Source organism: Drosophila persimilis, unplaced genomic scaffold (genome assembly GCF_003286085.1).
Source record: "Drosophila persimilis strain 14011-0111.01,24,50 unplaced genomic scaffold, DperRS2 tig00000002-arrow-pilon, whole genome shotgun sequence".
NCBI classification, from domain to species: domain Eukaryota; kingdom Metazoa; phylum Arthropoda; class Insecta; order Diptera; family Drosophilidae; genus Drosophila; species Drosophila persimilis.
Window position 1 is genome coordinate 10,830,535 of NW_020825289.1, and position 11,775 is coordinate 10,842,309.

The following is an 11,775-nucleotide window of genomic DNA, read 5'->3' on the forward strand; positions in this document are numbered from 1 at the left end:
CCACTGTCGGGGGAAGTCGTGAGATCTACCTGCTGAGCTACAATAGGCGGAACAACACACCATCCACGCCATGTCATACGCCCGGGAGTTTCTTATTGATTTCGCGCAGGCCGCCGTCTTCTAAGCAATTTCAGCAAGGCCGAGATGTTGGAGGATGCGAGTTTTCTGAAGGAAGCTTTGAAGATTTTCTACAAATTTTCCAATCAGAAACCACTTCGAAACCAAATATCCGAGAAGCGCTTGCCCAACAGTTTTTTTCAAATAAAGAATAGATTTAGATTAATTTAGTTAGGATACATCGTATACGCATTGATTCTGGGAAAAAATCTTGTGTCCTGTGATAAGCACGAGGAACTATCCAAAGAATTGTTTTTGTATGCATTAATGAACATTAAAGGCGAACGCGATGAGCTAATCCAAATGAGTGCGGGGACCCATTGGCCCCACAATGTCCACGTCCCTACCTAATTCCCTCTGCCGCTCCTTGATCTGCTGCTGCTGGAATAGCAGTTGCACCAGGATAATCACATAGTTGGCCATGCCGTTGTACACCTGCAATGGCGAGACGTAGCTACTGAGAGGAACTCTTGGCTAGGGGCTCAGCTCACCAGGAAAATGGTTGACACACTGAGCGGTATGCTGCTCCCGATGAGGGCCGCCTGCCTGTTGTGCATGCGCCAATGCTGGAAGTCCTCCACCTGACTGCGGGCCAGTGGCTGCTGGGGAAAGTGCTGCGAGTAGAGGCCAAGGAGGCGGAGGCAGTTTCGCTTCTGCGGAGCAGGCACAAACAAGGATGATCTCCCTTAGTTATCGCAGCAGAGAACTCACCTCCCGCTGAAGCAGATAGCCATAGGTGCTGGTGATGATTAGCTTGTAGGAGTGAAGCGTGACGTGGAGCAGCATGAATGTGTACTCTAGGTCCCAGGCCTCGGACCCCAGAACCTTCTGGCAGATCACGTACACAAAGCAGGTCATCAGGCTGAACTCGTAGAAGAGCCCGGCGGCAGCCGCGAACCCAAACACTGCATTCAACTCTGCCAGCAAATGGGAGCACCGCTTGGTGAACTCGAACAGCTTGGCAATCCTCCGATGGACCGTCGTTTGTGGACGATCTCTACCAGTACTCCCTTCGTACTCTTGATGGAGCAGCTTCTGGATGAGGCGCAGGCGCAGCCGCATGAAATCCATGATGGCAATGTGAACAAATCCCACCAGGCCCAGGGAGCTCGTCAGCAGGATGTAGGTGCCAGCCATCAGCAGGGTGGACGAGAGGCGGCAGGTGCACCGAGCCATGTCGAGGATGAGCGACAGAGAGAAGGAGAAGAAGCAGATAGTCACAATCACCGCATACAACACGCTCACAGGTGAGCTGCGCACCGTTGCCGTAGCAGTAGATGAAGCCATCGCTCGACGGCTTGCGGGGCTTCATGTGGCCGTTGCTGAATGATCCTGGCCAGAGGCGTGCAGAGGTTCTTATCCTCGCGTACAGAGGTAATTAAGAGCGATAGCATCGGACTAATTGAATACATCGTTTGTTAAGGGTGTTGCGCTTGTATAAAATGACACCTGAAGGTATATATATATATTAATACTCCTCCGCGTTATGGTATGTATGTACACAGTATCTTAAATTATATCTCAACTTGATGCACTCGGTTTTTGATCTTTTTTATTTTGAACCCAGCGATGGATGCTTAATGGTAAAAATGTGAAAAATCTCTAGGATCCTGCTCGGAGAGTCGCTTATTTGTTGCTATTTGAAATAGGTGAATGAATTTCATTCAATGGGTCGGCAATATACATCCCGATGAGACGCAATCTTAAGCCTGCACCTTGCTCTTGGTGGTGAACGCGAAGTAAGCAACTCCGCCTACCAGGAAGGCGGCCAGAAGCTCGGCCTTTATCCAGGGACCCTTGTAGGCGCTCTTGGTTGGCACAGTGATGTCCAGCAGGGACTTGACCGACGAGACCTTGTCGCCGTCGCGCTGAGCCTTGCGTACGTTGGCATAGCCATCCTCGTCGAAGAGACGCACCTGGACGTTGCCGCTGCTACCTTGCTTGATGTCCTCCACCCAGCTCACCTGCAATCGGCATATTTCATCGTTAATATTTCCTTATAGAAATGCATTCAGAGGGGGGTGGGGACTCACCTGGTACTTGCTGTCGCCAACCTTGGCCACGGGAACAACCTTGCCGCAGGGGAACTCGGCGAAAAGGCTGGGCTGTGCAGAGTTGCTACACTGCAGCGTGAGCTCGGCAACGTGCGCCAGCTGCGTCAGAATGGTGGCATCTTGGGTGCTGAAGGATGACACGGTGGCCTTACAGCTTCCGTAGACACCGGATGCACCCATCAGGGCGATCAGGCATAGGGCGACCAGTTGACGGCACATTTCGGGTAGGTTTTTGTGGGGTTTTTAATTGAAAATATAGCAAATTCTAAGGAGCGTCCAACAAAGCCGCCTGCCACTTTCTTTTTCTTTGAAATCAAAAAATTTTTGATCGCCACGACAGCAGCGACGTGGATGACAGCTGACAGCGGATTTTACTTGATTATCGGTTACACGTTACACGGCAACTACACATATGCTACATAATGGGGGAAAAAAGAGGGTATGGACAATGGGCAATACGGCTCGAAAGTGTAACGCTTGCAAGTTAAAATCCACCCCTTTTTCTTATTATACCTTGAAGACAAAAAGCCGATTTTGTCGTCACAGGCGAGGTGAGGTTCGTAGGAATATTGCAATTTGCTTTGGCTGTTTTTGCGTGTTGTCCATACCCTTTTTTATAGTCCATTTAAAATTACGATTCATGACAGCAGCTACGTCATTTGACAGCTCGAGTGTTGACGAAATTTTACGAAGTCTTGCGATAGTTGATGACAACAAAATCTGCTGTTCCACAGCGATGTTTTTGCAAGATATCGATGGTGGAAATCGATACTAGTATTGCGGTTACTTTTTAAATTCTGTTCTTGGCAGTGACAGAATTTTAGACCCATGTATTTTTATTCTGTTTTGCTAATCCAACGGAATCTACCCATGCAATTGCAATCTTTTTTACTAGGTTACTCTGTTCCAGGCACAGTAATTTCCGCTATGCCGTTTCTCTTAATTAAAATGGTTTTTTTTTGACATGACAGAGGAACAAAGTTTGGTGGTACCGCTCCGTATTTGGTTACGGCTATTCGGTCTAATATGCATTTATTTTGCTCGACTTATTTACGGCATTTCCATTGTAATTGATTATAAATTGCAAAAACCAAAACGGAGCCCGATTGCCATACATACCGTACCGTACCATATCATACTCCACCGCTCCTCTCCCCTTCCCGTCCGTGGATGTGGCAGTCGGTTCCGTTTCTGTCTGTGCCTGATCGGTGGCACATAGCCCGTCGTCAAAGTCAAAGTCGCGTCATCGAGCACCTGCAATAAATATCGACTTGAAATGATTAATGCCGCCGGGAGCCCACTCCCACTACATTCGTTCTTTGAGGGGCCTTTCAGTTTTGTTTTAAGTACATTTTATTTGCCGTGATGCCAGAAACAACATATAGGATAGGCAGTATATACCCGTATTTACTGGCATATATGGAAATGGCTTGGTTGATGGCTGATGTGGCTTTGGCCTTGGACTGGGCTTGATTTAGTTTTTGGCATTCCTTTTGGCTGTTGTGTTGTTCGGCTGCTCAGCTCCGTTTTATGCCCTTTTCTGTTTGTTCTCGCTTCCCTGCGTCTCGCCTGCTTCTCGTTTGTGGACGTTACGTTTCTTTGATTGCCGACGCGCACGGAACTTTTCCTACAACTTTGCATGTCTTTGATGAATTTGAAATTGTCACAAATATGAAAGTATTTCACTTGCCAACAGGAGACGCGGGAGATACGTTCTCGGGCGATAGATACCCCCACATACCATACATAGTAGTGACAGCCGAATTTGCATCAAACTTTTCCTGACATTGTGCGACTCGTACGCATTCCATCCTATCTCTATCTCTCTTTTTAACTCTCTCTCTTCTACCCTACCCTACCCACTAATTTGCATAGACCGATACTTGTACCTTACGTTACCAGACTAACCTACACTCAACAAAAGTATTACTTTTGAGAACCGAGACCAAGAATAGTATACAATCCAATCGGGTCGCGGTGCAACAAGTCCCTACTTAGAGTCCTGACCTACAGCGTCTTCCCCCTACAATCTTAATGTCCTGTGCGAGATATGTGACAATAAAATAAGGATTCGGTTCGGCTAGATGTGGCAATCCATTCGAATACTTTTCTGGCGGTGGTGTGGGGTGCAGGGGAGTCGAATGAAAACAAAAGTTCGTGCGAGTTCATTGAGTTGAGCGAAAACTTGGCAGACCCAGCTACAGTTGCACGTGCCTCTGGCGCTGATGTGTGGGCGGGCAGGGCTGGGCGTGTGTGCAGGGCCGGAAATGGAACAAACAACCGAACCGGAGCCAAGAGAGAGCGAGCATAACAGGCACGGCGCTGACTCCTTGCCAACGATATGATTTTGTTGATTGTTTGTTGGTAACATAAGCGGAGACCCAGCCCCGAACGCGGACTCGAGTCCGAATGCGACTCCGAAACCTGATGGTCCTGCTGTCTGATGGTGCAGGAGCCTTCCATTCACAAAACGCAGTCGGTGCACGGCAGGCAAACAGAGTGGACGTGGAAGACTCCACAATCCCAGAACATAAGTAGAGTTGGGGCCAGAACATCGCGTCGAAGAGTCTCCGGCGGAGCGGGGGACTGACTTCAAGTGGCTTTCGCTTTCGTGACTGCGGCCGGTTTTGGTTAACGGTTTTGGTGATTTTCGGCTTTCGGCTTTCGGCTTTCGGTTTTCGATTTCGGTTCTCTGTTTTGGTTTCGGTCTTGGTTTCCGTTTGGTTTCCTCTGTTTCCCGGGCTGCTTTGTTGACAAAGTTATTGCCTCTGGCTTAATGACTTCGTAATTGATTTGCATTCGATGTGCCACATTGATTGGCAATTGAAACGTAAACCCCGACGGCACTGTTAGTCATCCTGCCCCGACCTCTCGGCTATCGCAAATCCTGTACCCTCATTCCCCATCCCTATTCCCGTTTCCATTTGGACCCGTAATCATTGTCACCGTTCCTAATCAAAGGTCGGCCTGTTTGTCGCCGTCATGTCGCTGTCTGTGGCGAGCCGTCGTCGCTTTCAGACGGCTGGAACGCCGAACGGATCATCCACCAGCTCCAGGTCCGTCTCCTCTGCGCGTTATCCCCTACCTCTCCCCGTGCGCAAGCAGCACTCCTTCATCGATCCCGCCTCGAAGTTCACGGCCCAGCAACGCGGCTATCTTTCGCGTGGCCTCTCCGTTGGTCGGTCCATCGAGAACATCCGCCAGAAGCTGTATCCCGTGAGCCGGCAGACAACTCTCGCCGTCGATCAGTCCTCGCCCAAGTTTGTCCCACGCGTAACTTCCACCCAGAGCTCTCTGCGGCTGAGGGAGAAGAGTCTGGTGGCCTGGTCTTCCACGTCTTCGCTGTTGAAGCCATCGCTGGACCACGAACCGGACAGAGCCAAGCCTGCCGATCAGCAGGATCCAAATAAGTAAGTAGCCGCATATTCAAGCGAAAAAAAACCAATTCAGGGAAGTAAGAGGAGGTTCTTATCCTTTACGGAATACCATTTGTTTGACCTTGGTGTCAGGAGAGGGTGCGTAGCGTATACGGCAATAAAGGAGTCGGCCCCTCTCCCACACCTCAACGCTCTTTCCACATTGATATCATCTATATAAATATGCCGAAAATGACACTTTCCCTACAAGGGTGGTGGTGCTGGTGGTGGTGGTGGGGGGCACGTACAATTTGCATGCTTCACACCAGAATCAAACGTCAAAGTTTTATGTTCAGTGCATAACACACGCTAGACATGCTCGTAGCAGCATGGAGTAGGACCAGGACACCCAACCGAACGGAGTCGGAGCCGACTTGCGGCACACTTAAGTCGATCATTGCAGAGGTGTGCCTGACAAGATAGCTGCTGGCTGGAGCCCACGGTGGGGTGGGGTGGGGGGCACTGTGTCGGCGGGGATTAGGTTCAATGAACTGCTACAGATTTATAGACTCACTTTCGTGGCAGTACCCACTCGCTCTGTACGTTTTTTCGGGTGAAAATTGCAAATGTAATTGACATGGTTTCATTTACCCAATCACACACGACTGTGTGCCAGCCAGGAGTGGGACAGGACTGCCACTGTGTGTAGTGGAGGAGTTGTGGAGGGTGTGGACGTGGGAGTAACCGGAATCATCGCCAGCTAATTTCTATTTCTGGGCCTGGTCGGGTGTGTTGCATGCCAGGGAATCGAGAACAGCATAAATTGCCCCAAACTAATACCAAATAATTTGATTTAAATTTAGACCAGAGCTGAGGAGGAGGCCAGGAGGGAGAGGGAGAGTAGGTCAGGTCACTTGAAACTTTCGCTTCCATCCATTTGGCTGCATTTCCCTTTTGCAGCAGCGCCAAGGCGGACAAGAATCGGATCAACCTCAACATTGTGCTGGCCCAGACGATTCGGGCCACCAACGAGCAGGAGCCCATTCCCAGTGACATCGACAGTGCCACGGAGAGCTGTGAGCCGTCCCGGCCGGAACCAGAAGCAGCTTCGAACCCAATCCCAATCCCAGTCGCCGTCCCCTTGAGTGTCTCGCCGACCGCTCTGACCGTCCAGCGGCGTCCGCCCCTGGTGCGTGCTATGTCCGCTCCGGTGCGGGGTCTGGACGAGAACAGCAGGAGCGTGATTGCAGCCAGCAAGAGGAGCCAGCAGAAGCTGCGCCGCCGCAAGATCTTTACGCGCACACCCTCATCGGTGGCTGGCGGGGCATCGCCCACAGTCGGGGTCGGCGTCGAGGGAAATAGCAGCAGTTCCCTCCTGGGCGGCAGTGACTCCTCCAGCAGCAAGAAGACCCTGGGAAGGACGCGCAGTGTTGTGGCTCCCGATGTCATCACACTGGTGTCCCTGCTGAGCTCCGAGGGCAGCGACTCGGAGCGGGAGGACAACAACTCGGCGACTTCCACGCCAGTCGGTGGAGGCGACAAACAGCTGCCGGGATCCACGCAGCGCAGTCCCCAGAGAAGGGCTCCGCTCTTGAGGAAGACGGGCAAATCGGGTAAGTCTCAAGATCCCGGCTAATCTAAATTTTAGTCCCCCACTTGCGACTGAGCTAAAGCTTTTTGGCAGTCTCGTTTCAAGACAGCTATCCGCCCACCTTCCAACTGGCGTCCAAGGAGTACTCCCACATGATCAGGCGCGGCTCCATAGCACCCCTAGCTGCCCGTATTCGCGCCAATCGACCGCCGACGGCGCCGCCCGTCTCCATTTTTCTGAGTGAAGGGTCCGCCAAGTCGGATCAGCCGCAGAGGAAGTCCATGCAGGCTCAGGGTGAGGCTGGGGGGGCCGATTCTCCGTCCAACATGTCGCCGGAGGAGGCCAAGAAGGAGAACAACAACAACGCGGCCAACTGTTCGGAGCAGCAGGACCACAACTATCCGCTGTACGTGTGCAGCATCAAGGAGCGCGAGTGCTGGAAACTCTTCCAGAAGATGTGCGCCAAGGGAGTGAGTGTCAGCTACGACACGGTGCTGCGCGGTATGCTGACGCCCACGGAGTTCCGCCACTTCCAGAAGCAGCGGGAGCAGGAGGAGGCCCGCGTCCAGGAGGAGGCGGAGGCCGCCGAGGCAGCGGCAGCGGCTCTCGAGGCCAGCGAGAAGGACTCGCGCAAGATGCCAGCCACGGCCATCGAGCGCCTCTCCGAGTCCCTTCTGCATAGCAAGTGAGACCGAAGGACCAAACTCAGCTGTAGCCCCAGTCCATGAACCATGGACCATGGACCATGACCATTACTATTGCATTTGCCCCTAGTGGACGTAGAAGTAGCCGAACGAACAAAACAAGCACTTGTTATACCGCCATCGCACCCAGCTGAGACACATCGGCGTCCATCTCGTAGTTGTAGCCGGTACCCGCCTCCCATAATATAATCCTTAATTAACTGTTGGTGTAGACGGCCCCCTAGGGGCAATCAATCAAGCTTGTGTGGACGTTGTGCCTGGCCAATCACAATCGCAACCGCAATCGCAATCGAATGTACGAGTAGTGTAGTTTCCCCCCTAGTAATAAAGTACTAAAGACACGACGCCAAATTTGCCTTCTGTTTTGCTTTGGTGGTTCTCTTCTTTCAGTGAAAATTTGGAAAATGATTAAGTATTCGTTAGTTTATGTAATCTTTATTTGATAATTAAAAGCAACACTTAGTTGATGATGTTTTTTGGGGCTGTCATACACCGCAACAAGCTAAAATGGATTCAGAAACTCAAAAGTAGGGAATACAGAAGGTAAGAGAAACAGAAACGTATTTTTAAATGGACGACAGTTTGCAATATCTTCCAAGTCAGATTCAATGTTATAGCCTTAGATTCCATTATAGGTATTTCTCGAGGTATTTGCAAACATCGGAAGAATAGGTTTGAATAGTTTAATTGACGAAAAGAAGGCAATGATTGAGAAACAGGTGAAACAGTAGGGAGAATTGCGATGAAGAGGAGTGTTTGTTGCGCTTTCTTCTAATCATATTCTTCGATATACAATCCGGTCCGCTTAGTTGAGCACAAATTGGGTGGGTTTCGACCTTCAAGCCAATGCCACTACATGCATTTCAATAGTTATTAATAATATAGATATAAATATGGAAACGAACAGGAATGGGGAATGCGAGGTGGATTACTTGGCCTGTTCCCGCCGGATGGAGGAGGCCAGATAGCAGGCGAGGACAATGCCCAGTATCTGGATGAAGGCAATGCCGATGCCCACTCCGATCAGGATGCTGGCGTTCTTATCGATGCGATCCTTCAGCTTGCCCACGCATCCGTCCTGGTAGAACTTGTCCTTGCCGAGGGCCGGCGAGTCCAGGCAATGCCCGACAGTCGTGTCGATGAACTGCGGCTGACAGCAGCTTGCCGGGAGCGTTTTGTTGGCGCTGATGGCCCGCCAGTCAGCCGGGGTATCGACGCCGCAGCACATCAGCTTCCGCTGGATGTTGTCCCAGGCCATGGTGTCCTCGCTGCTGGAGCGCTTAATAGACTCCTGAAGGGAGTTCTTCACCATCATCTCCAGGTCCTTCTTAAACACGCTGGCGGCAATGCCCACGGCCAGCTCAACGATGAAGATGACGGCCAAAAGAACAGCGAACTGTGAATGGGATGCACCTTGGTTAGAAGCGTTTTCCGGGTTGGCTATTGGAGGACACCTACCGTCAGCAGAAGCGTTGGTGACTCCTTGATCGCGCCGAAGCAGCCCAGCGAGGCGATCAGGAATATGACCAGTCCCGTCACAATCAAGACAATGGGCGGTGCTATCACGCGGCCCTCCACAAAGTGATTAAACTCATTGACATCGGCCAGCACAATCGCTCCGGCAATGAGTATTCCCAGGCCCGAGAGCTGTAAGCGTTTGATCGGATTGATTAAAAGACCAAAGGCCACAGAGTGCACCCGCAAAACCCCCCAATATATCTTGCGTACAATTAGGCTAATGGCTTCCAATAAAGTCGTATTTGTATTTACATTTCCAATTCTAATTGTCCGATTGACATCAGCGCCAGTCCCTTTCCGTTTCCTCCCGGTCCCACCCACAACCCAGGGACCTTGTCCATTGGGCCTGTCAAGGCATTTCCATGTCCATGTCCACGTTCTTGTGATGGCCAGTTTGTTGTTTGTTCTGTTGGTCAATGCGAAGGACACAATCCAGTTGCATGCTGCTACACTCGAGTCGCATTTGCAGTTGGCCCCCCCGGCTCGTTCGAAGCCCATTCAATGGCGAATGAAAATGTCATTTTCCAACGATAATCATCTTAATGGGGCAACTGAACAAGACTCTATGCATAAGCGTGATTATAGTGCTGAAAGCAGCTTTATTAGGGCGAATTAGCTGGAAAGTTCTAGGCCATATGAATCAGGAGTATTGATTAGGTTTGATTGGTTTCCTTTGGATTACCAGAGCAAAAAACTGATTTGTCAACCGAAAAATCCTAGAGAATGCCGTTGAAGATCAGGGATGGCTAAAAGTCCAGATAGATAGCAATGGATTGATCTACTTATTATCAGTTCTGTTCCTGGATGAGATCAGTGACTTTATTGCTAAATATTAAGTAAATATGGAATCGACAGCCCGATAGTCACGTAAAAAGTATATATCCTCATAGGTGACCCATCACATTCAAAGTAAAAGTCTGAAAGTATTCAAGACTATTCCACACTCACCGCAAAGAGCACATTGAAGGCAAACAGGACATATTTTATTAAGCTCGGACCGCACGAACGCATTTCGATTTTGATTCAATGGAAGCCAATTTCAATGGAACTTTAGACTGTGACAAATTCAGAATCACTTGGAGGAGAGCAGAGACAGAGAACCGCACTTTGGAATTGAGAGATCAATGTATGTAGACGCGTCCGGCCAATGAGAAGCTAAACCACGAACTGACCAGAGCCACGGTCCGGCTGGGCTTTAGAAGCCTTCTCTGCTCGGCGATTGTGTTGTGGCCACTCTGAGGTTGGCGCTGGCAACGCTTTGGAGCTGTGGGTAGTGGTAACAAAAGTAAAAGTGAGTGAAAGTCTTAGGGGCCCGTTTCGAATTCAGGCCAGGCATGATTAGTTCAGAATAGGGATAGGGATGGGAATAGGGAATGTGGATGGTGGATGGTGGAATATGGAATGGGGTGGGAGTATTGGCCAGGTTTTATGCTTTGTAACCCATTTCGGATAGTAACTCGATACAGAGCCAAAAGCCAAGCCACTTTGACCAGACCAAAGGCGTCCGGTAGTGGACAGGGTGATTGCTTACGTCCGCCAACAGCTTTTTTTGGGTTGCGTGAAGCTTACCTTACCGCACCATTGTTTTTCTTGGTGGGTCAATGCACTTATTACCATAAAAACTCTGTTGGAATTTCCCTTTAAAGTTCAGGCTCGCCAGCCACTTCACACTTGGGAGGAGCCGGGCTCAAGGAGAAATTAATTGCGTGCTTTCGTGTGAAGGCAAAGGAAAGGAAACGAAGTGAAAGTTATAAACGCTCTCCAAGAACCCGAATTCAAGACTGTGCAAATAATTAAAGACGCCCAGAAGTATGCTACCATCGAGTCATCAGCTGGCCCCATTCTGCGCTGAGTCTGGGTCTGGAGAGCAGAGGGCTGTGGAGAGCCTTTGGGTGATGTTAATGTTGCGTGTCGGGACTTATTTCTAGAAGTTGCTCGAGACCCCCTCCCTGGGCAGGCCTATCTGGCCGGAGAAATCTAGCCAATTTCACAAAAATACAAAAAAATAAAAGCTGTTGCTTGACCAATAATTCTGGAAAAAATGAATCCACTGGACAATCCGAAGAAATTGCAGTTCTGTGAATGATTACACGGTCAACATTTGCTGAAGGTTTCCGCGATTTAAAGCTTAATTGTAGTCCCGAGTTGGACTTAATGATTAAGGAACTAACATAGGAGCTGACATATTTGAATGTAGGTTAAAAGTGCTGAGAAAGAAGTATAAATAACATAGAAAGGCGATAAAGAAATAGGTGACCGATGGATGGAAGAATTCTTCTTATACAGGATCTAATGCTAAACCTTATCTAGGTAGAACAATCCGTAGATTATAAGGTCTATAACGTGAATTAAATAGCTTAAGAAAGCTTAAGACTATCGGAACAAGAGATTCTGGCTATCTTCGGCTACTTATTTCAAGAACGACAAAAGATTCA

At 49.7% G+C, this 11,775-nt stretch overlaps 4 protein-coding genes across 4 annotated transcripts; 1 reads left to right on the forward strand and 3 right to left on the reverse strand.

Moving 5' to 3' along the window:
* Window positions 1–411: 411 nt before the first annotated feature.
* Window positions 412–1,404, reverse strand: LOC6591041 (putative gustatory receptor 47b). The gene is made up of 3 exons (XM_002016597.2): window positions 829–1,404; window positions 609–770; window positions 412–552 (listed from the first exon to the last, which is right to left on the reverse strand). The coding sequence occupies exons 1-3, from the start codon at window positions 1,402–1,404 to the stop codon at window positions 412–414; spliced, it is 879 nt and encodes a 292-aa protein (XP_002016633.2).
* Window positions 1,405–1,652: 248 nt separating this feature from the next.
* Window positions 1,653–2,497, reverse strand: LOC6591042 (translocon-associated protein subunit delta). Its single transcript, XM_002016598.2, has 2 exons — window positions 2,151–2,497; window positions 1,653–2,081 (listed from the first exon to the last, which is right to left on the reverse strand). Exons 1-2 carry the CDS (start codon window positions 2,388–2,390, stop codon window positions 1,821–1,823), a joined length of 501 nt encoding a protein of 166 aa, XP_002016634.1. The 5' UTR covers window positions 2,391–2,497; the 3' UTR covers window positions 1,653–1,820.
* Window positions 2,498–4,974: 2,477 nt separating this feature from the next.
* LOC6591050 lies at window positions 4,975–8,132 on the forward strand. Its single transcript, XM_026986365.1, has 3 exons — window positions 4,975–5,581; window positions 6,488–7,140; window positions 7,212–8,132. Exons 1-3 carry the CDS (start codon window positions 5,154–5,156, stop codon window positions 7,805–7,807), a joined length of 1,677 nt encoding a protein of 558 aa, XP_026842166.1. The 5' UTR covers window positions 4,975–5,153; the 3' UTR covers window positions 7,808–8,132.
* Window positions 8,133–8,358: 226 nt separating this feature from the next.
* On the reverse strand, window positions 8,359–10,571 carry LOC6591051 (CD63 antigen). The gene is made up of 3 exons (XM_002016600.2): window positions 10,289–10,571; window positions 9,281–9,469; window positions 8,359–9,218 (listed from the first exon to the last, which is right to left on the reverse strand). The coding sequence occupies exons 1-3, from the start codon at window positions 10,349–10,351 to the stop codon at window positions 8,751–8,753; spliced, it is 720 nt and encodes a 239-aa protein (XP_002016636.1). The 5' UTR covers window positions 10,352–10,571; the 3' UTR covers window positions 8,359–8,750.
* Window positions 10,572–11,775: the final 1,204 nt, after the last annotated feature.